At 33.4% G+C, this 23,988-nt stretch overlaps 1 protein-coding gene across 14 annotated transcripts; it reads left to right on the top strand.

Moving 5' to 3' along the window:
• Nucleotides 1-1,087: 1,087 nt before the first annotated feature.
• On the top strand, nt 1,088-23,594 carry cmn (calymmin). Of its 14 annotated transcripts, none has more exons than XM_016661027.1 (45): nt 1,089-1,360; nt 2,482-2,555; nt 5,784-5,837; nt 6,103-6,141; nt 6,855-6,878; nt 6,953-6,997; nt 7,068-7,118; nt 7,219-7,269; nt 7,727-7,771; nt 7,845-7,895; nt 8,495-8,545; nt 8,639-8,689; nt 8,799-8,849; nt 9,511-9,567; nt 9,642-9,695; nt 9,904-9,942; nt 10,055-10,132; nt 10,237-10,287; nt 10,374-10,400; nt 10,481-10,525; nt 11,243-11,284; nt 11,367-11,414; nt 11,504-11,542; nt 12,074-12,127; nt 12,710-13,051; nt 14,673-14,711; nt 15,019-15,060; nt 15,316-15,348; nt 15,848-15,889; nt 15,959-15,997; nt 16,089-16,139; nt 16,312-16,347; nt 16,434-16,481; nt 17,355-17,459; nt 17,540-17,602; nt 17,671-17,727; nt 18,433-18,495; nt 18,567-18,638; nt 18,970-19,041; nt 20,242-20,307; nt 20,386-20,436; nt 21,217-21,255; nt 21,348-21,581; nt 22,496-22,546; nt 22,629-23,594. In XM_016661027.1, exons 2-45 carry the CDS (start codon nt 2,489-2,491, stop codon nt 22,631-22,633), a joined length of 2,664 nt encoding a protein of 887 aa, XP_016516513.1. In that variant the 5' UTR covers nt 1,089-1,360; nt 2,482-2,488; the 3' UTR covers nt 22,634-23,594. The 14 variants fall into 14 exon arrangements, with proteins under 14 accessions (XP_016516524.1, XP_016516513.1, XP_016516512.1 ...); XM_016661026.1 differs by having other exon boundaries at nt 2,358-2,555; XM_016661028.1 differs by having other exon boundaries at nt 2,355-2,555; nt 20,389-20,436.
• The last annotated feature ends 394 nt before the right edge of the window (nt 23,595-23,988 follow it).

The following is a 23,988-nucleotide window of genomic DNA, read 5'->3' as shown; positions in this document are numbered from 1 at the left end:
CTGAAATAAATGGCTCGCTCTATCTGGTTTCATACAGCCATGTTATGGTGACAAAAATACATAAATTTAGACTTTATTGGGTTCCGATAGGATGCATGTTCAGCTCGACGTATTTGCTACATAACTGGTTTTCAAGGATCTATTTATCAAATTACTAATACTGGATCTATACATATCAATATCAATGGTATTTAACTCAACTTCAAGTCCAGTATAGAAAATATATCTCAAATGTGTACAAATGTATCAAGCATGAGATTTGAATTAATTTGTAAGCTAACATTAGCCTTATAGCACAGCTAGCTGCTCCAGGAAACTAGAAAAGTACATTTGGGATAAGATTACATAAGCTACAATTAAGTTTTTATCAAGGGCAATATGATGAATGGCGATTGGCTGCAAGCATTTTAGAATATTGTGGGTTTTCTCTGGGTCAAAATTGTATGTAAAGGCTAAAATATAGTTAATATTTGGCTAAATGTCCCTCAGCAATTTGCAGTGAAAGATGGTTTTTGTACTCATAGATGAGGTCTCGTAATTTTGACGGGATTTTTGACCGCTCCTCTTATTAGAAATGGTAACATCCATTTAAACTGATTAGTTTACTGGGAAATTTTCAACTTTTAAAACATATTTAATATATAGTCAACATCAGGGTGTTGTAGACAATGTTTGGTTTTATTCTTTGCATTTATGCATAAGCTAATGTCAAGTATTTTAAGTATTTTGGGTCTAGTTTCTTGCACAAAAATATAAGTACACTTGAAATGATACACACCTTACTTAAAAATGACTTTTTGGCAACATGTAGGAGCTTTATAATCAATAAATATGGTTAGAATTATGGCATAAGTTTGGCTAACTAAGATAAAATTGCGAGCGGTGGATGTATTTTTATGCTGCCTTCCAGTTGTATTCAGAACTGGAAGTTCCCAGTCAGAAACTCGACCTCTAAAATCTGATTTTCTACTGGGAGAAACTCTGACTATAACTTGTAAGGCTGACTTCAGTTTCAACATGGCCGCTTCTCGCTGTCACAGTACTAAAGATTTGGTGGAAATGTTTTTATGATAAACTTGTAAGTTTGTCTAAAATCAACGTTATATTTAGCGCCTGTGACTCCAAATAAATTAAAAGTGATGTTCGCTCACTGAAAGTAAAGCTTTAGATTATGATTGTAAGAACTAATGCAAACAGTTTATCGACGTTGTCAACGGCCGCAGGAAATACGGCCGCCATCTTGGAGCGGTCGTCCTGCCCGCTTAGCTAAACTACCAGCAGAAGATGCCCCAGTACTGCGGGATATTTGTGTTAAAATCGACGGACTATTGACGTGAGGGTTCGGTGGATAACTTCACAAGTAAGATGAACCTATTATTGTATTTTGTGAATAGAATATTACTGCTAGCTGGTATTTTGTCCGCTAGCAAGATGTCATTGCTATAGAGCTAATATTAGCTGGTATTTTAACATTGCATAATGTTTGCTGCACTTCCGATGTTCAGCCCCTGTTATAAAAGCTAAGCGAAATTCTGTAAATCTTAAAAGAAATGTTATTCCCCAACATCAGATGTGAGTAGAGAACCTAAAATTTGTACTCAAGTAGTAAGTCTTTGCACTCAAAAGTAAAAAGTAGTCGTCCAAGAAATTACTCTTGTAAAAAGTGTTTGGTAAAAAGTCTACTCAATACTGAGTAACTGATCAAATTATCATTTAATATTTAAAAATGGCATCATCAAATGGACCAAAATCTAAAGTTAAGTGGAAATTTTGGTATTTTAAGGACAAAAATGACAATTATTATAAGTTAAAATATAACAAAATCAGGCAAAAGAAAAGTTTTCAGTTTCTTTTAATTTGGAACTTATGAACCTTTAACACAAACTGCAGATCTGTGTCTGGTGAATTAGTTTTTCATTCAGTGGGTAGAGAAACCAGAAACTTTACTCAAGTAAGAGGAGCAATACTTCATAATTAAATTACTCAAGTAAAAATAAAAAGTACAGCGCAGTAAAAATACTCCTACAAGTACATTTTTTCAAAAATGTTAAAGTAAATGTAATTTAACTGGGATTGAGAGTGTTGGGTAGTAATTCTTATACTACCCAACTCAAAATGCAAACATTATGAACATTTACAGAACACATTTACGGTACTGTAAAAATGAAACAAATATGATTCATAACATTCACCAGCAAGTTTTACACAGGTTTTCAAAGACCTTTTATTTACATGTAATTCTTTCAAACTAATACAGCAAACAGCCAACCCCCAGTTCTTCAGTGAAGCGGTGATGGATTTGAAGTAGTGTAATTATCCAATGTTTGTTCTCCTTGGGTGCATCTCACAACAAGCAGGGGAGGATCTGGAGAGGACGGGCTCCCCGGACTGAATATTAGCCCCTACCGACCCGGGAACCTCTCCCACTTCTCCTCCACCTTTCCTCTCCTGCTGGGGTCTAAACCCGGGTTTTCTTTCCAGGTCCAACATGGCGGGTCGGCTTGTCCTTCAGGGAGTTCTGGTTCTTTATTTGGTGCAGGCGGCACACACAGGCGGTGAGTTTCTGCACATATGAAAATCTGTTTTTATCAACTAGACAGACAGTAGAATAGAAATAATTTTTGTTTCTCAATGGGGAAATTTAGGTTTCAGCATCAAAATGTTAAAATCTACAACGGTTTAGTAGAGCCATTGTAGGTCGAAAAAATTTCCACTAAAACACTCAAAAAGTTTCAGATTGATTTCAGAAATTTTCTATAAAAAAACAAGGACATTTCTGAGCTCCAAAAGTTAAAAATTTGCAAGGAAATAAACTAATAAATTGTTACATTAATTTCAGAATCTTTCTATTAAAAAACAACTGAGCTCAAAAATGAACATTTTTGACTTTTTGAATTTTTCTGAATTTCCAAAGTAGAAAATTAGCAATTTTTGAAGTTCAAAAATTTTAATTTTTTTTCAAGAACATTTTAGATCAATTATCAGTATTTTGTGGAAATTTACTTTTTTTGTTTTTATTTGTAGATTCACATGTTTGGCTTATCACTTAATTTTTGAGAATTACATTTAAATTCTAATTTATATATTAATATACAATAATTACATTGCAATTTAATTGCACATTTCTAAAAAATTAAGTCTTCTGAGGATTATTTCCAAATGTTTTGACTAAAAAAACCTTTTAATTCAGTTACATATTTTTTAGTTTCTTCATTCTGAGAATTTTTCTCTCATGATATTTTACAGGTAGTTTTCTAAGAATGTCTTTTTGCTTTTTGAGTCTTCAAACCTTTTGCTACCCTCTAATTTAACACGTTTTTAAACATATTGATTTAAAACTATGCTTTGTTGCATTTATGTGTTTTTCTTGTGAATTAAAACAGAGATTTAATGTTTTTGGATGTTTTTTTCTTTACCCTCCGATTCACTCTTCTGTTAGTTCACAATCAAATTGCACAACAAAAAAATTGTCTAAATTGCTTAAATTGTAGTAAAAGTAGCATTTAATGTCCAACTTAAATGGTAAATTTTTGTAGCATTTAAGTTGGTGTCATTTTTGTATATAAATTCACTGATTTTAACAGTTTACTGACAATGCTGTTCGTTTTTTGAAATAACCACGAAACCTGAAGCTGTTTGCTCAGATGTTCAGCAGAGGAACTGGGTCAGATTTTTACCAGCCTGTCAAAGTAACTGGGAAATTTCCAGCTGAATGGATTATAGTCTGAGGGTGAAATGTGTCCGCACATGTTTTTACACGTCTGCTCCGCTGTGGCGGGAAGGTGAAATCCTCAGAGTGAGTTATGAGGTTGGAGCTGATGGAGTTGATGGTTCTGTTGGACTTTGTGTTGGTTTGTCAAATAAAATCCCAGTAAAACAAAGCAGGATATGGAAGATGATTAGAACCACAAAAAGTAAAGAATCACTTTTTTTTGTTAGAATTCAGACTTTTTTTGTAGAATTCTGACTTTATTCGCATAATTAACATTTTACAGAATTCTGACTTTTTGATAAAATTAAGACTTTTTCGTAGAATTTTGTTGTAGAATTCTGACTTTTCCTCATAACTCTGACTGTATTTGGTAAAATTCTGACTTTTGCAGAATTCAGAATTTTTTTGTAGAATTCGGAATTTTTAGTAAAATTCTGTCTTTATTAGCATAATTAACTTTTTGCAGAATTCTGACATTTTTTTGAGAATTCTGACTTATCACATTATTTCACTTATAACACGGGAAAATTGTCTTGGTGAAATTATCTGCCAATGGAACTAGTAATATTTTTTTTAATCAGTCTTAAGGACTTATTGACTTAAAACAAGCTTTATTTCTTTCTGAAAAGTTACTTTTAGTTTTGTCTTAACTCAAGTTTTCTAAGTTATTTGCATTAGAAACTAGACAAAAATACTTGGTAAGATTTTGTGTTTTTGCAGTGAGCTGGTCGAGTTTGTCTGTCAAATTTCAAACAGTCGTGCGAAATTGAAATCTGAGAACGACGATGTGCAAATGACCAACCTCTCTACGGTTCCGGCGTTAGATGAGGAGCGGCCGTAAATCTTCCCTGTGTGGCTCTGATCTGGGTTTGGTTTGTGCAATCAGAGGCAGTTTTCAGTGGCAGCAGCCGTCTAAATGTAGCATCTGTTTGTGAGAGGAGGACAGTTTTACTGCGCTTAGACAGTCTCTCCAATACTTTCAAGGATTCCTTAAAATCTTTGACAAAGAAATGAGTCCATACATAAATTAAGTTTCATTTTTCACTAATCAGCAAATTCCTTAAAAGGGAAACTTTTAAGATTTAGTTTTTAATCACAAACTGGAGATGTAAATTCAGGCCTTTAACTTTAAATCCTGTTATTTTAAAAGCACAAACAGATAAAATAACATGTAATTTTTACAGAGAAAGATCCTCACCAGCATTATTGCAGTTAATCTGGGTTCCCGCAGATAGTTGGTGCTTTTCCAGAATCACATTTCCAGATTGTTTTGTCGGTTTTGGACACTTCAGTACGAAACATTTTAAATTGGAGAAATTGTTGTGCATAATTTCTCCAGTTATATATTCTCCAAGGAAAATATAAAATTACTTAAAGAGATAATGAATGTTTGCTAGAATAAAGAGTTAAAATAATAGATTTTTAACAGATTAATTAAAAAATATTGGTGAGAAAGGACTTTTTTGTATCACAGTGAAAATTTATTAAAACTTTATACTAAAAATCAATCCAAAATATTTGTATTTTTATTTCTACATGTATTAATTTTATGTCACTCAACCTGTGATATTTAGTTTGGGGACAAACAATGGAAATCAACTTTGGCTGTAATTTTTATTGATGATTTTCAAAATTGTTATTAATGCACAATGTCCCAAATAAAATAAATGAAATTAAATAAAATGTGAGAGGAAAATTTAGCTTTTTTGTCAACGGTAAAAACACATCAATGCACATCGATGTTCCAAATGACTGAAAAGTGAATAAAATATAAGTGGTCAAAATGTTTGTTCATCTCTAGAAATCATTAATTTTTATACTTTAGGTACATTCTCAAACATTTTTATCCATCCATCTTCATCTACCTTCACTACATCAGCCAGAACTTGTTGTAAATTTTATTACATCTCAAATTTTACCAGATTTATTTTGTGATGGTATAGGTATAGTACCGACCTATTGGTGATCCCTTCAGACTCTTTGGTGTTAAAATAGATAATCTCTTCTTTTGATTTGTTTTTGAACAGATCACAGCTTTTATTCAGTTAATTATGATTCCTAACTCTCCCAGGAAATGCGCCTCAGAACGGCGGCAGGGCGGCATCATTCCTGATCCCATCGAAAGGTAAAGCAAAACCACTTGATTCAGCTTCAAACTCATGTTTTTCACTTATTTATGACATTTCCTTTAAATATTTTTTTTTGGTCGGTCATTGGGACAAAGGAATGGGCCAGTGTGAAAACTAAATAGCACTGCAGGTTGAAATGCTCATATTTTATTTGAAGTTTAAACCTGAAAAAGTATAGGCAAAAATATAATTGTAATTTATTTCTCTTGCTAACTTTAGCATCAAACGTCTCACCACATATTTAATTCTTTTAATTAAAAGATTATGGAGCTGGGATGAACAAAGGAGTTGGAATAAATGGTAAGTTTTTCCTTTTCATTCTGTAAGCAAAGTTGGTTAAATCGACTTGCTCACTCATTCTTTGGTTGCCTAGCAACTCACTCATTCTTTGGTTACCTAGCAACAACCTGTTGAGTAACTGGTGTAGTAGCAGTTTAAGATTTCGCTACAGTGCAAAGTGAAAACTGGATAACACGGGAAAGGCCACAGCTGTAGTTTGGCAGTATTTTAGATATTTAAAACAAAAAACTAATTAATTATTGATATCCACCAATAAACGATTTGAAAGTTCGATCCAAGACTTGGACTGACTAGTTATGACAACTTTATCCATTATTTTTAACAAATAAAGCTTTTCATTTCTTAAAATGTAAAAATATGACCTTAGTGAAACAAACCTGCTGTGCTACCTTCTTTAAATCAAATTCAAATTTATTTTTATATACATTTCAGCAACAAGGCAGTTCAAAGTGCTTTACATCATACAATCACAAATTATGAAATGAGAAATAAACATTACATCTGTTCAATGTTTTACTTGCAGCTAATCAACAGGTGAGTTTTCAGCCTTGATTTAAAGCAGTTTAGTGTTTCGGCAGTTTTGTGGTTTGCTAAAGAAGCTCTAGAATCGTTCATGGAAATGACTAAACTATAGATTAAATTATGTTGCTATTGTATAATTCCAATGAGAAGCACTGCTTTTTTTGTTTTATTTGGATTTGTTTTCACTCCAGGAGGAAGAACTGGAGCCGCTAATGGTAAATACAGATTGTGTCTCTTTCTTGTGGAAATAATTCGTTTAGTTTTCATTATTCTCTTATTGTTTTTGCAGGATACGGAGCAAAAGCCGGACCAGCAAATCTACAAAAAATGAAAGGTGGTGCGACTCGCTTTAACAAAGTCACTTTTTAACAGAAAAACATTGATTTAAATGTTTTAAATCTCAGGTTTTGGTGCTCAAGCCGGTGGATATGGCAGACAAGCATCTAAAGGCAACGGTATTTTTGGAAAGTTGGTTAGATGTTGGGTTTGCAAAAGTGAACACCAGTGTTTATAACAGTCATGAGTGATGAAAAGCTGCGGCGTTGTCTGTTTTAGGTAACGGTGCTGCAGCTGCTTCACAAAGTGGATTTGGAAGTAAAGGCAACGGTAAAGCAAACACTTTAACTACAGATAACTAAATATGAGTTAGGAAAGTGTTAAAGTATATTTGGGCTTTAACAATTTTGAATGCAAGAGGTTGAAAGTACCAGCAGAGATGAATATTTCAAGCAAAATTACTTTTGTAAAAGTACTTCCTGTTATAGGATTTCTGTGTTTTGTTTTGTTTTTTAAATCGGGCCAGTTGAGATGACGTTAGACTTGTGTTAGGACAACTTTACTTTAGTTTTACTTCTATGGATGCTGCAGATTAAATTTGTTATTCCAAACAGTAAAGCCATTTATCCTGTGGTAGTTTTTTTTGCTTACCAAGGAACAAATATTTAATGTCATCCTCTGTTTCATTTGTTTCTACTATAAGAGAAACAATTATTGAATACATATTTCAACTTTTTTATTGTTTTGACTGTATTCAGACATTAAAATCATTGTGTGCTTATTCCAGGGTATGGAGTTATATCTGGACCAACCACTCTACAACAAATCAAAGGTTGTATAACTTATTAAATTCACACAGAGCCATTAAGAAACCTCTCTTTAATTAGTTGTTACTCATGTTGCAGGCTATGAGGCTCCAGCTGGTAGATATTTAGGACAAGCAACCAAAGGCTACGGTATTTCAACTTGTGTTTATGCATAAACCAAGATTTATTCAGAGTAGACACATAATTTTGGCACAATTCTTTTTTTTTTTGCCTATTTAACTGAGAACAACTTTCTTTCTTCCACTCATATTTACTTTCGTTTGCTCTTTTTAAATCATGATACGAACAGAAACGTTCAGTGACATGGAGGTCAGGAGACCGAGAAACTCCACAGAAACTTTTTCCTAATTTATATGAAGTAATTTGGATCGTTGTTTTCTTGAAACGTCCATCCCATCCCTTAGTTCAGCTTCCAGGTTAATGAGCAAATTCTCCAATATTTTCAGATAATTCATGGTTCCAAAGCATAAACCTTCCATGTCAATGGTTAGGTTGGGTTGGTAAATGGTAAATCTACCATTTATGATTGAGACCAAAAAGTTACATTTTAGTTTAATTGCTCTGAATAAATGTAACATTTTTAAACCTGTTTTTTTTTGTGTTATATTTTTATCTGGCAGTTTTGGCTGAAATTAATATTTATTTCAGCTCCCAGTTTCCTTTTCTTGGTTGGGGTTTGGACATGATTGGTTGGCATTTTTATATAGTTGGAAATATTTATTTTACAGGTTACGGTGCTCATGCTGCAGCGTACGGTGGGCAAGGAGATAAAGGCAATGGTATGAAATATGTATTTGATTGTATTTAAATGTTTTTGTAATAATAAAAAGCACCAAAATGTCCTCTTACATTGAAGAATGCGACTGTTTCAGGTTACGGGGCTCAAGCTGGTGGATATGGAGGACAAGGCACTAAAGAAAACGGTATTTCAGATAGCGCTGAGCTTAGATATAACTCCAAAATAAAGTTTAAGACAGTTTGGAAGTTAAATATAAATACTGTTAAATGTTAAATACACCAATCATTCCTCAGGTCAAAGACTTGTAGCTGGAGCGTCCAGTAGCAACGGAGCAAGGCCAAATGGTAAGAAAAAAACATAAAATATAGTCAGAAACATGTTTTTGTGTTGCTGAAATGATTAATCGTGATTAATCGATTATTAACATAATTAATTTAGTACTTGATCAACCATTAACCGACTCAAATTCAGACTCAAAAAATGTAATTTTCTGAAAGAACAACACATTTAGTGGAGTAATTGAGCCAAAGCTCTACAAGAATTTATACGTTTTGCATTTAAGATAAAAAAAACACAAAAAACTTTTTGCTAGTTTTAGCTTTACCAGGTCCAAACTCTGTAAAAAATAAAAAAAGCACCTATTGTTATCCAATCATTAATTGGTTAATCTAAAAGTAATCACTAGATCAGCCCTACACTTCACTTCAATCATATTGATATTAGGATTATGTTTTTTGTATCCTTTGCTACAAATGATGAAGCCTACACTAAAGGCGTGTTAGTAAGTAAAAATGCTTTTTTTCTTATTTATAAATGGAATTCTTTACATGTTTTGATTTATTTCCAATATTTAGCGAAGGCTTAAATGAACATTCAGAAGAATGTGCCAATTTGTTTATCCGATTAATCATCAGAACAGTTGATTAATCTTTAGCTCAGTTGTAGTCCCAGTTGGGTTTTTTGTCTGCTATGTGTTTACCTTCATCTTTGACCCTTGTTTCACAGGTCAGGCACATGGAGGGAACCACCTGAAGGGATATGGCCGACCTCATTATAGTCCAGGTAATGTTGTCTAATTCTTTGTCCAAGAACTCAAAGCTCTTTCACTAAACCTTTCAATATGCTCCTCTGCCCAGCTGTGGGAATGGGACAGATCAGAGGCCCCCATCCTGCCAGAGACCAAGGGAATGGTGAGTAGTTTATTACTAAGTGCTGAGTCAACCAAAATCCATCCATCCATTTTCTTTACACCCTTGTCCCTTGGGGTCGGGAGGGTTGCTGGTGCCTCTCCAGCTAACGTTCCAGGCGAGAGGCAGGGTACACCCTGGACAGGTCGCCAGTCTGTCGCAGGAGTCAACCAAAATAACACACTTATAAAAACTTCTTTTTTTTTTGCAGTGTATGGTGGCAATGGTTACAGAACTCATCCAACTAAAGGTGCATATTGATCCTTCACCTAAAATCCCAATGAAATGCATGACAATATGTGGAAAACAAGGAGTATAAGTCATTTATTAAGGTACTTCTTGTGTATAAAATGTGTTTAAAGGTTTCAGTGGAGGTTATGGTGGAGCTGGTTTGGGTCTGGGATCTCTGTATGGAAATGGCGTAAAGGGACCAATGAAAGGTTGTTGATTCTGTTGAGCAAAAACTGTTTTTTTTATTTTTTTATTTTTTTTACTGTTTCCATGTTTTTCTGAACAACACAGTTTAATAATGTTAATATTTTAGGTTACAGTGCTTCAGCTGGTGTATCCAATGGACAAGGTTCACAATCCAATGGTAAATATTGTTTATACTTAAATATATAGCAAAACAATTACAAACAGTGACACATTTTCAACACTTGAATTGTGATCTTGTAAAAGGTCGTGCTGGAGTCAGATCACCAAATGGTCAGTTACTTTATGTATTAGTATTATTAGATATACAAGGTGAATTTAATCATACTTATTGTTGGTTTGTAACTATTTAGGGTTTGGAAATTCAAGGACTGGAGCTGCCAAGGCTGCTAAAGCAGGTGATTATTCAGCCACAGTTTTTATTTATACAAAGAAGCAGTACAGCTGCAAATTAAGGATTTCTTCCATCATTTTTATTTGACTCATTTTCATTCTTCATGTGTTTCACTCATGATTATTTATATTTTCTTTTTTAAAGGATTTTGTTACCTAATAGTAACAACATTCCTTATATATCACAATAATATCCACTTGAAAGAAGATATTGTCACAAACTATAAAATAATGTATAACAGATTTTTTTAATTCCTCAGTGCCTGACATTAGAACATAATAAACCTTTCCTGTTTTAGATTATATTACCAAATCTTACCAAAATAAAATCTATGTGCAAATAGATTGTTTGGTACCACTTTACAGTAAGACTCACCTTATAGATGGCTAATAAATAGTTTAGAGATACGTTATTAATTCATCTATAAACACTTTATAAATCACAATCTGTTTATTATGCATTAAATAAGGGTAAGAAGGAGACTATATGCTAAAAAATTACATTTACAAATGCTTATTGTGCTTACAAGGTAGCCTGAAATGCTAAATATAACAACTCTAGATATAATATATAGGCCTTCTCACTCTTAATTAATGTATAATAAACAGTCATTAATGATTTATAAAGTGCTTAGAAGAGAATTAATATCTATTAACTATTGAGCAAAGTTGTCTTTTTTTTATCAATCGTACTGTAATTTGATTTCATTTGTTAATTGAAGGATATGGAAGTACCACAGGAGCTGCTTTAGGACCCCAACTAGGTAACTCATGTTTCAAACATTTAATAAAAGTTAAAAGTTAAACTATTTTGGGTGATGCTTTATTAATGCGTTTGATCTTTAGGGTATTCAAATGGAGCAACTCCCAATGGGTTTGGATCCAACCATAAAGGTACCAGATTCTGTTTTAATCCGATTGAGACCTAAACATTCCTGGTTTACAGTGTTGAACATTTGCTAACTATGTGTGTTTAATTAAAGGTTATGGAGCTGTGAAAGGATTTGGTGCTCAGATGAATGGTAATTACCACCAAAAATAAATTTTTTAAAATGTTTACACTTCCATTTGGGTCTTAATTGGTTCTAAAAACATTCTGTTGCAAAAAACCCCAAAAAACATTATTTTTGCAAATTTTTAAATAGCAAAAATAATTTAAAAAAATATTGCCAAAATTTTTTTTTTATTGGCAATAAAAAATTATTGCCAATTTTTTTGGCAGTAAATTAATGTTTTTTGTTGTCTGGAAAATGAGCTGTTTCAAAAACCTCCCAAATGTTGAGTCACAGTGGACGGGCACTGCACCGTTGCCTAGCAACCTCAGCCAAGCCCAGCCAGTTGCCTAGCAACCGTAGTGGAACTCAAGAAGGTTTAGTCAGCTGATTTTACTGCTACTGGATTTACAATGACAGAGTCCTAAAAACATTGCATTCTGGAAGGGAAGCAATGCCCCCTTAGGATCTTCACAGTTTACCTCTTTTTCTAAAATAATTTTTGACTTCTCCAAAATTTAGATTTTTAACCTTACTGTGTGTTAATTTCTCTCCCATGAGGCCTTGGAGTTGGACGTGTTGCTGCGCTGGGGGGTTACGAACACCAACCTGAGGGTACGTCTGCTTTAGCCAATAGCAAATGAGGTAATTCAGGTAAAAACAAAAAAAAATGGAGTCATTGGACAGCTAGAATTATTCTGCTGCATTCCCACTACTGTCTTCGCATAGAACAAAATTGGTGTCAAACGTTTGTGCAGCAACTTTTTTTTGTGCCACTATTGTTTTAAATATATTAATAAATGCTTAAATGTTTTCTGGAACAAAAGCAGTACAAATAAAAATTATTGCTGCACAAACAGCAAACATTTGACACCAATCTGTTTTTATTTGGGTAAGGTGGGAGGGGCCAGGTTGACCTTTTGACCTTTAAACTTTCATTAATATCTTGAAAACAAAAGTAGCACAAATAGTTGATTGACATCCATTTTGTTTGATTTGAAGAGCGTGCGGCGGCTGATTGACCTTTCATGACCTCTTGGAACATTTAGTAATCTTTTAAACTTTTTGCTGCACAAACACAACAAACGTTTGACACCAATTTTATTAGATTTGACGGCGGGAAGGCCACCATGTCACCCCTTATTCATGTCAAATATCATCAGTAAAGTGGCTCTGTCGCTTGTTTCTGGTTTCCAGGTTTCGGGTCGGTGACTGGAAAAGGTCAATCTGTAAGAGGAGCAGCTTCATCGGGCGGAAACGGCCTGAAAGGCCGAGTCCTGCCGACTCAGCAACAGGCTGCTGCTTCCAGTCCCACCGCTGGCGTTCACTACCTGGGCCCAAACGAGAAGTACCAGAACCTGGCTTCACCTGCGTCACAAGACAAAGCCTACAAACAGAACCAGCTGCACCTGGGCTCCGGTCCAGAATCGGCTCCACCTGCACACAGATACCCAGAGCCTCAGCACGGACTCCAACCGGCAACTTTGGGTCAAAAAGGAACCAAATTTGAAGCAGAACCAGAATCTGTTCTTTCTCCAGGCAAGCGCCTTTAATTTAATTTATTTCACCATTAATGTCTTCTTTAATTGGGTGGATAATTTCCATTATGCAGTTTTTTGGCAATAAAATGATTATTTTTCCCCTCTCAATAATCCTTTTCTCCTGGATTTTATATAAAATATAAATATATATTTTTGTAGTATATATGAAAATGTATGTAATATAGAAAATATATTTTTACATCTTTCAAATAAAAATAATCCCTTTAAAGGATGTCTGAACCTTGATATGGAAATATAACGATTCAGTTTCAGAATTTAATATTTTTTAAATAAAAAATATGTATATTAAAAATAGCAAAAATATAAGATTATAAAAGTTAAAATGTTCAGATTTTAGTATTTTAAATAATTTTCTTTAAAAAAAAGTACATGAAAAATATATTGGTGTATTTTTATTTCTAAATATTTCTTGCATTCTTTTTTATTTCAAAAAATATATTGAAGTTTAAGATTAAAATTTTTAAAATATTTTTGGTAGTACATAAAATAAAGACAATGCCTTTGAAGTAATTTACATGCAAAATATAGAAAACCCTTAGTGTTTAAAATATAAGATTAAAGATTTTCACATATTGAATTGCAGATTTTATTCAAAATAAATATTTGTATTCCCTTAATTGATATTTTAAAAATACATTTCTTGTTAAAATTAAAAAAAAATTAAAATAACAGTTTTATTTTATAACCTGAAAACTTCCTCATTGATTTTATTTTTACTTTTCACAGATTAGCACTAATGTGACTAGATTCTGACGCTGCATATTGTACATTTGAACATATATAAATCACTTTTTTTACTCTAAGTTTCTATTAACCGCTAAACAAATGATACTTTTTAACTTCCCATAAAGATGTAAACTGATGACTATGTGGTGACGTTTCCATGTTTGCGGTGCATCATAAAGCACAATGTCACATTTTCTTCTTAAATTCTGAATAATCAAAGTTAAAAAATACTTATGTCTTAAGCTCAATCTACCAACGGACTGTTAACTTCCTGAGTTTGAGGCTTTTACAGTAATTTATAAGATTTTTAAAGAAGCTTTTTGTGGTAAACGTGTAAATCTAAAACCTTTAGGTTTTATGACTGGAGATCCTGATCAAAACTCTGCAGAATCAGATGTTGTTTTTGGTGAAGACGGAACCGCTGACCCCGAAAGAACCAGATCCATAAAAACCAAAGCCGCTGCTGCAGAAAACATCCGTCCTGATGCAACACTGAGCGCAGCTGCAGCAACGGGCAGCAAGAGCAAGAGCGCCCCTAGTGGGGAAACGGGTAAACTTGAGTCTGGAGTCAGACTGCATGCGTCAGAAACGAAAACGGACAAAACGATTGGCTGAGCTGCACGACGTCAGTCTAACCGCCTGTTATAGTCTAGAAAAATCCGACTTTATATGTCATACCAAACCAAATGGTTTCTCTCTCTTATTTATTTAGTTTCAATCATAACATATCTTTGTTCTTCTGCATTTGGTGCATGAGTTGAATTGCCAGTTTAACTCACTGAATGGATATAATCCTTGTAAACAATGACAGAGAGGCTCTGAAATGATTGTTTTGGAAAAATATTCTGACGTTTCTGTCCTTTTATTTTCAGAAAATGGGAGAATTCAAGGAGCCAAAGCAGCCAAACCTGGTGAACATTTGTCCACTTTCCCCTTAATCTCAGTTTAACAGCATCTAGTTATGTTGAACGAACAGATTAGATGCAGGTAGCATGTTGTTATTATAGTCTCAGGTTGGTTAAAACAACAAATTAGTTTCTTTATTTGAAAAAAATTAACCTTTTTGTGTGTTTTGGTTGAAATTTTTTAAATATGTTTATTTTCTTAGGTTAGTTAAAACCAAGAATTAGTTTCTTTATTTGAAAAAAATTACTTTCTTAGTGTTTTAGTCCTAATTCTTAAAATGTGTGCATAATAAACATTTGTTTTGGTTTGCAGGCTGTGGACCAACCGGACAATGGATGAAGAGGCTAAAATCTGGTAAATTTACTGTGTTAGTGAGAATTTTAGTGTGAAATGCTGGTTTACTGAGGAGTTTAGTAAAATATTAAAGGGAAATTCAGACATAGATCCAGCACTGTCACAGGATTTCTTGAGTCACTCCATTTTTAGGGTTTTAAAGGTTTATTTTTATATCAAAATTAACATTAATTTGCGTTGGATTTCTTTAAACGTTCTGCTGATTCGTTTAGAAAACGCTAAATAAAATTTAAAATAATTATTTTCACTCTTTAGGGAATGGAGGCGATGCTAAAGCAAACAGACCTGGTATGCAGGGCAGCAAATGTTTCCTTATTTTTGCTTTTTTTACTCTTTAACTTTTCTTATTCTTTGTTCTGATCTTTTATTTTTATTTTATCTGTTTTCTTATCCTGTCTTCTTTTCCTTCTTGTTTTACGTGTAATTTTACCTCATTTCTTTATCCTTTTCATTTTTTATACTTTTTTTTCCTCTTGTCTTTATTTTAATTTATTTTTATGTAATTTTACTTGATTTTTTTTTTAAATTCCTTTTCTTTTTATAATCCATTTTAAATTTTCTTTTTTTTCTCTACAGATCTCTTGCTGTAAAATAATTAATCTTCTTCATTTGGTTTATTTACCAATATTTTTTTCATCAAATCATTAAATTTAGGTTATTATGTGATTTGATCTTTAGTAAAATAAACCCTGATGGAAAAAGGAACCAGTTATTCTCATGCATGCAGCAGGTTGATCCGTTTACCTGTTTCTCAGCTGAATCTGAATAAAATTATGTTAATTTTTAGGAGGATTCAACTTTCCAGGACTCAGTAATGGACATGGAGCAGGTGAAATTCCTTAGTTAGACTTTACATGTAATTTATATTTGATTGCTATAAGTGGATTTGTACCATCAGGTCTTGCGTATCCCTACGGAGGAAGCATTGCTCAGCCTGGTAAATGCTTTTATTTTGTAGGAGTTTGGGGGAAAATTCTGATTTTAAAAATGTGGGATGCACTTTTGTAAACTGATCTGTTTGGCTGCAGGTTACGGACGAGGCGTCTACCCTGCAGCTGGATACGGAAACCTATATGGAGGTTTGACGCTAAATACGACTCCTTACATGTTCAGAACCATGTTCTCTGTCTACATGTTCAGTTTTTTTTTTTAGATTAGTGTCTTTAAATGACAATGTAAGTAGGAGAATATTTGAACATTTTCTGCAGAAAATCAGTTTTGGTTTATATTAAAGTTTTTTTCTTTCTGCAGCTCTTGGTCAAGTTTTGCCTGCTGCTGAACAGTCGGGTCTGAACAACGTGACAACAGAGAAGATATTTAGCTAAAAATGTCACTAAATGTATGAAAATAATCTGTCGATGCCTGTTTTACAGGGGGAACCACTCAGGTTTCATTTGGTGAAGCTCCTGCTGGAATTGACGGTGAGATAATTTATTTTATTTTTTTATTTAAATTAGGACAATGCATATTAATAACAGCAGTTAGCACCAATGTAAATATGCCAGAGTTAGCATAACAGCTCATTTTCATCCGTTGGCAAGAGAAAAACAGACTTTTTAATGTTAAGGCCATTGTAGATGGAAAAAATTAGAAAATTTACTCCTAAAAACTCAGAATTTTCTTTAAAATCTCAAAAATTTATACATTTGAAATGTCAAAACTTTTCTAGAAAAACTCACAAATTTTTAGATTAATTTCAGAAATTTTCTAGAAAAAAACTTGGAAATTTTTGAGTGTGAAAATTAAAAAATTTACTAAAAAAACAGAAATTTCCACTTTTTTCTTGAAACTTTCTGGATTTAATGACAAATGTTCTGCATTTGAAATGTTGAACAGTTTGAAGAAAAAAAAGACTAAAATTTTGAGATTAATTTTCTAGAAAAAAATTAATTTGAATTTGAAAAGTTTGAAAATTTGTGAGAAAACTCAAAATGTTGAGCTTAATCTCAGAAGTTTTCTAAACAACAATTAATTTTGACTTTGCAATTTCAGAAAATTTTCAACTTTTGAAACTCAATGGTTTTGTCTCAATTTTCCAACATTCTCAAAATTTCTGATTTTTTGGGGGTCAAGAATTTATTTATTTTTTATGTATTGACCGGTGGTTCTAGTACGCTGTCGTAGTTATTTCATCCAGCAGAGGGCACTATTAGTGAAATTAAAATAAATTAGTTTAGCAAGAAGCAGATTGTGGTCGATTGTTTTAAAGCACCTTTCAGGTAAAAAACAACATGACTGTTCTTCTGTGCACGGCGCAGCAGTTCCTCACATTCATTTTGCATTAACTCATTAAGGAATAAGTCAGCTGGAGGCTCAGCATGCAGGCCTTCTTCCAAACGGAGCGCCTCCTGGTGGTCAGACGCTCGGACTGACTGCGGAAAAATCAAACTCCAAATACGGTGAGCTTCATGCAGCAGCAGAGCACCTCTAACGTGTGACCTGTCCAGTCAGACGTGTCGGTCTGTCTGTGCTGCTTCAGGGGTTGGCGGGCTGCAGTTTGGGGAACCCGTCCATCTGGGAACCAACGGGGCAGGAAACTACGGTATGTGTGCGACAGCTGCAAAGTTTCGCCTCCATCACTGCATCGTGATTTGTCTCATGTCTGTTCAGGTTATGGAGTTAACCCGCATCTGCCTGCAGGCGACGCTAAAGAAACGGGAAAATACGGCGAGAACTCGATTATTAAGAACAATCACTCATTTGAGGAAACAACCCAAACAAGCAAATGTTTTATCAGTCCTAAGTCCTCAGTATGGAAGCTCATCACTGCCATAAAAGAAAAAATAAAAGCCCAGCGGAAGTCATAATTGAGTTTGAACATTCAAATTTTGACTTTGATGGTCATAATTGAAATAAAGGGATAACTTTGACTTTCAAACTCATGATTGATGTAAAAAGGTTATATTTATGATATAGAAAATCTTCATTTTGACTTTCAAAGTTATAATTATTACAGAAAGTCAGAATTTCTAAGTCAATTTTGAGATAGAAAGACTCATAATTATGAGAAGTTCTGTCATAATTTTGACAGAAATTCAAAATTATAAGGTAGGAAATCAAAATTTCAACTTCTCTAAGAAGGCTTGCTCCTTTGGAAACCTGTATCTAATAATTGAGACTTTAAATCTTGAAATTATGACTTTCAATGTACTTTTTACCTTTTCAGATGAAAAGTGAAGTTCAAACAAACCTGACAATTGAAATAGCAAACAAAATGCAAAGCATTATTTTTTGATATTTGTCTCCAAAATATGGTTATTAGATAAAACTCTGTGCTTCCATTTTTATATTTAAATCAAACATAATCAAAAATCTGCTTCCTTTTAGCAGAAAATCATTTCTATTAATTGTATTTTTCTTCTTTTTGTTCAGGATATGGAGGCGTCCTAAACGGTGGGCAACTTTTAGGCCTGGGTAACAATGGAAATATACCAGGTAAAAATGGTACAAACTTGGATCTGTTGTCATTTTAATAATTAAATCTCAAATGTTAATAATCTGTTCAGGTTATGGGACTCTTCCTTATGAAGCTCAACCAGCTGGATTTACTCCTGAAGCGATTTCTGCCAGCCAATACGGTAAAAAGGAGAATGTTAAAACTATGAAATATTCATGGAATAACCCTCAGACATGAAGTTGAGAAAAATACTACAAATATTACGGTAATCCAAAGGAGAAACAAGCAAATTAAAGCCAATGAAAATATAAACTCAAAACAATACACTTCTGTTTTTTATTTATGGCTTACTCCATTAACTTTTATTTTTCTATGATTAATTTTAAGATGAATGCAGGTATTAACCATGTGAAACTGATTAAATGTGTAGTATGAATCTGAGAAAAAAAAAAAAAACTACATCATGTTTGTGCATGGTTATAATCAGATTCTGTTCATTTTCTGTCATTCAGGCCTCATTGGATCACCGTATCATCCTGCACCTTCTGGATTTGGATATAACGGGAAATCATCTGCAAAATATGGTGAGATTAATCAAACACAACAAAAGACACACAATTGATTGAAAATTGATTTAGTCAATTCAAAATTGACAAATTGTAAAGTTTACAGGATCCTGGGCTAAGCTAACATTAGCATGTTTGCTCTGTTTTCATACAACGTGTTGATAATTCAGCTACTTGCACATTTTGACACAGTTCCACTTAGTGCACTGCAAAAACACCAAATCTTACCAAGTAGTTTTCATTTAGTTTCTAGTGCAAATATCTTAAAACACTTGAAATAGGACAAAACCAACTTATATGTAACTTTTCTGCAAGATAAAGGACCTTGTTTTAACTCAAAAATCCTTAATATTGATGAAAAAAATACTTGTTTCTTTGAGAGATTATTTCACTTATGGGAAAAATGTTATATGTGTGCCTAGGATTTCGTCAGTTTTAAAGTCTTACTGACTTAAAACAAGCTCCAATATCCTGCTGAAAAGTTACTTCTAAGTTAGTTTTGTCTTATTTCAAGTGTATTAATATATTTGCACTAGAAACTAGACAAAGCTACTTGGGAAGGTTTTGTGTTTTGCAGTGTCATGTAAGAAAAACAATAAAAAACAAAAAAACTTGCAAAGTTGTTCTGTTCCATGAATTGATCATTTTGCTTTCATCACAGTAAAAACTGATGATTGGTATTTCAGTTGTTACATACAGGAATCTGCAACAGTCAGTTGAGTTTATTCTGTGAATAAAGTGTAATAAACACTTTGCCAGAAAAGGCAAAAGAGAGAAAAGGAAAATAAAGACAAGAAAAGAGAAGTGTAAAAAAAAATAAAACGGGTGAAAGATAAAAAAAGATTTTTTTTTAAATAAGACAAAAGTAAAGAATAAAAAAATCATGGAAAAAGATGTGACAAACACTTATTATTAGGGGTGATAATCCAGATTAAACAGTTTGCACAGAAAATGCAAAAGAAAATTTTAAATTGCTAAAATTACAGCCGGTCCACATAGTTGCTACCAGATCAAGTTTGCAATTTGCAAAAAAAAAAAAAAATTTACTAGATTTTTTTTTTTCTTTTACAAAATGTTCTTACTTACTTGAGTATAGTTTGAATAAATGTACTTTAAGTAAAGGTTGGATTTTTCTGACATGTCAAGATTTTTCAGGTTTAGTTCATTTTGAGGTGTTTTGTTCGTTTTCTGATCTGCTTTATGGGGAACTCACTGCAGGTGGTGGAGAGACTCCCTACGCTCCACAGACTCTTGGTTTTGGAGAAGCAAAATCAGGAAAATACGGTGTGTTTTATAAAGTGTTGTGAGTATTTTCAGATTATCTGTTGCTCTGCAGCAGTTTATAATTTAATTAAATCCCAGCAGGTAAACAGGAAGCTCAGCAGTCTCAGCCTCTTGAAACTGCAGCTGGAGGTAGAAAACATGAAGAATGCATTATTAAAACTCCTATAATGGATTAAAAATGTGGGGCATGATTGGCTTTTGCAGATACAACGGGTTTAATTTATGACCGTCAGCCTCCTGACACAGAATTACCTTATGGTGCAGGAAGCAGTTTTTACTAGAAATGGATAAATGAAACCAACTTCTGTTTTATTTCATTTTTTTTCTTGTAATCATCATTAGCATTTGCAGTCCAAGGTAGGTCTGGGTCTGTAGTATAAGCTGAGTTAACTCATGCAGCTCAGCTAAAGCTACAGGATGGAACTTTTAATTAATTAATTTTTTACATATTTGTTTTGACATCAAGGTAAGAGATAATCTGGGGGGAGGGAACTTGAGCTTCCACCTCTCCCAGTGCTAACTAGAAACAACCAATCAGAACCAGGAGGCGGGTCTTAGTGCTGCCAATCATCCTCTGTACACTTCTGCTAGCTTAGCCTGTTGAAGCTAGTTAGCATAGTGACTGCGGATAAACAGTTTTCCTGTAACTGTAAGTTGTTTTTCTGCTATTTGCATAATTAGTAGTACATGAGGAAGATTGACAGTGCTAAGACCCTCCTCCTGCCTCTGATTGGTTGGAGCAGTGGATTTATTTTCTGCAATACTAGCTCAGTCAGATTGATATTTGTGCAGATTTTACAGAACATGGTGACAGTTGAAACAAACGTGTAATTTTTTTAAATATAAAAGTTACGTACTGCAGCTTTAATTTAACTCCTTTTCATTTGTTTTGTTTTTTGTGATGATTAGAGAACGCGGGTTACTTAAAAGGACAAGTGAAGCCAAACGGTAAATCAAACAACATAATTGAAACAAAGTGCTGTTAAAGTATAAATAAATATGTAAAGTTTAAATCTGAATACAAACCTTGTCGTCTGTAGCGGTTGCATTTCCCACTCCCAGTCCGTCCCCGGAGGACTCGCCGGACTTTGTAGACTCCTTCACACCGGATGAAGGTGTGCAGGATTTATCCGACGGCACTGCGGCTTTCCTGGACTCTTCACCTGTGGCAGAGACGCGGGGCGAGGCTCACCTGTCTGAGAATCCGGACGACCTGAAGCTGCCGCGGCAGATACAAATTCAGCAGCAACTCAAGCTGCATTTCCACCCTCAAGGCAAGTCCTGGAGCTGGTACAGTCTGTGCTGCAGGGCTTTGCAAAATTATTCATACAGGAGATGATTAATAGTTTGTTTTATTCAAATTAGTTCCAATAGATTAGCTATTAGACCTCATTTTAGTGTTGTAGTTCGGCCGCCATCCAGCAGAGGGCGCCGCTGGTCATCTGACTTGAAGCGGAGCTGTTGATAGAGAATCAAAGATGGCGGAGCCATACCATCACAGTAACGGTCCGTTACTGTGTTTGGGAGTTATGTTTGGGATACAAGATGCACTTTATTCGGTTCTGTTTTGACATATAAACACCCGACAAAGTACTTTAGTTGTTTTGAAAAATAAATACTCGATAAGAGATTTAATTTTCACCTTTTATACCGATCATTCAGCCGGTCTTGACGGTGGAGTAACGTGATTTTCTTAACCAAAAAGTATTAATGTGCAACGAAAGCGTGGATATGCTGGCAGAAAATTGTAACCTGATATAAAAAGGCTTGATAATAAAATGCACGGTTAATTTTGAGCGCTGTTTAAGCTTAATAATGTGAGATAAACTCAATTTTCTTTTTTTTAATGCCTGTTTATATATATATTTTTAAAGTCAGCATATATTTAGTCCTTTGTGTTGTGGAAAGATCGACCGTCTTGATGAAAAACAACACTTTTTAAAGAAGATGTTGACATAAATTGATCGTTATGAGCAATCAATTTTAGAGTTACTTATTAATTGCTAACTTGCACCATAATTCTCATTTAATAGCTCTTTCTTACAAAAGTAATCTAACGTATATTTTATTGGATTTTTTATTTTTTGCTTTGGCAGGTTTAAATTTTACAGAATCATCACATTAAAGATGCATATCTGGCTCTTTTTTTAAAAACCCATTTTATGACGCTGCGTATTTTCACCTTTAGGAGGAAAGAAATATGATTTGAATGGATTCTTTGGGAACAGTGACCATCAAGGTAAGCATCATTTTACTCTAAATAAATAGCTTTTTAAATTTATTTAGTCTTTTTTCTTACTATTTTATTTCTTTTCTCATAGATTGACTCAGCTGAGAAAACAGTCATGTTCCCTATTTCATTGTTTTCAGTTTTGTGTCTTTGTACATTTTTTGTATGGATGTCAGCCATTTTTATGCATATGGTCCAGTTGACGTATGAAATTGCCAAACTGCAATATTCATTAGCCTCACAATAATGAATTTAGAAATCAATTAATCCTGAATACTTAGTGTTTCTGCTACCATGTAAGGTTTTTGTCAGGCTTTTACATGTATGTTAATCTGTTGTTTGTGAGATATTAAGATTTACATTGTTTTATTTTGGATAAACGCACCAGAATGTGTGTAAAATGCCAAACATGGACTTTCCATCGGTACTATAAGACAAAAATATGGCAAACTTTTCTGTAAGAAATACAATCTTGGGTTATTTTCATTGGGTAATATAACTGTTTTGGTTGTGTCTTTATTTTATTATAAACCAGTTTTTATTTTTTATTTTTATAATTTTTGTATCAAAATCCTCTTGAGTGAGTTACTATCCTAACATATGAAGTAAACAATACAGAGGCGCCTAAATTATTTGAATTTATTCATCCACCAAACTAATTAATACAATTTAGTTAAATTATAAGATATATTTAATCATTTTTTTATCTGCATAATTGAAGGAAATGCTTATCAGAGCAAAGAATGAAACCATACACCGTCGCAGACTGGTAGAAGGGGAACTGACCTGGAGGCAGTTTTTATTCTGTCTGTTTTATTTTCCTCTTTGTTTGTATGCAGATTAAATCTTTCACCTTTATGTTCCAGTTCTGTTTTACTGTATATTTCCAGCAGCTCATTTAGTTGCTTTATTTGTTCTGTTTCCCATTCATGTTTAATAAAGCTGTTATTTTTAAATCTTTACTCTAAATACTGCAGCAGTGATTCAGTTTAATTTGTGAAAGTCAGAAAGTTTCATAAATATTGTACAGTACTTGATTAAAACAACCAAATCCAAACTTCATGTCAATTGTTTTACATTTTCTCAACTTTATTTTTTTTATTTTGGGCAAAACTCAAAATCTTACCAAGTATTCTTGGTCTAGTTTCAACTTCAAATTTATTTCAGCAAGATAGAAGTTTGTTTTAAATAAATATTACTAAATATTGATAAAGTATTGAGTCCATTGGTAGATTTATCTTAATATATGATATATCAAAATTTTATTTTTTGAGTGAAACCAGAGCTTTTTTTAAATCAATGTTTACTTAACACTTTGTTATTGCAGTGTAACTGTAGTATTCCTCTTCACTGCACTGTAAAAACATAAAATCTTACTAAATATTTTTAGTCTAGCTTCTAGATCAAATAGCTTAGCACCCTTGATAGGGCTGAAACGATTCCTCGAATGA

Source organism: Poecilia formosa, unplaced genomic scaffold (assembly GCF_000485575.1).
Source record: "Poecilia formosa unplaced genomic scaffold, Poecilia_formosa-5.1.2 Scaffold308, whole genome shotgun sequence".
Taxonomy (NCBI): domain Eukaryota; kingdom Metazoa; phylum Chordata; class Actinopteri; order Cyprinodontiformes; family Poeciliidae; genus Poecilia; species Poecilia formosa.
This window is presented reverse-complemented; position numbering and strand designations above follow the sequence as displayed.

Coding starts and splice junctions, on each gene's coding strand:
- cmn (XM_016661027.1), top strand. CDS start 2,489: ATGGCGGGTCGGCTTGTCCTTCAGGGAGTTCTGGTTCTTTATTTGGTG. Junction 10,133..10,236: donor CGTAAAGGGACCAATGAAAG/GTTGTTGATTCT, acceptor TTAATATTTTAG/GTTACAGTGCTTCAGCTGGT. Junction 21,582..22,495: donor GCTGCATTTCCACCCTCAAG/GCAAGTCCTGGA, acceptor TTTCACCTTTAG/GAGGAAAGAAATATGATTTG.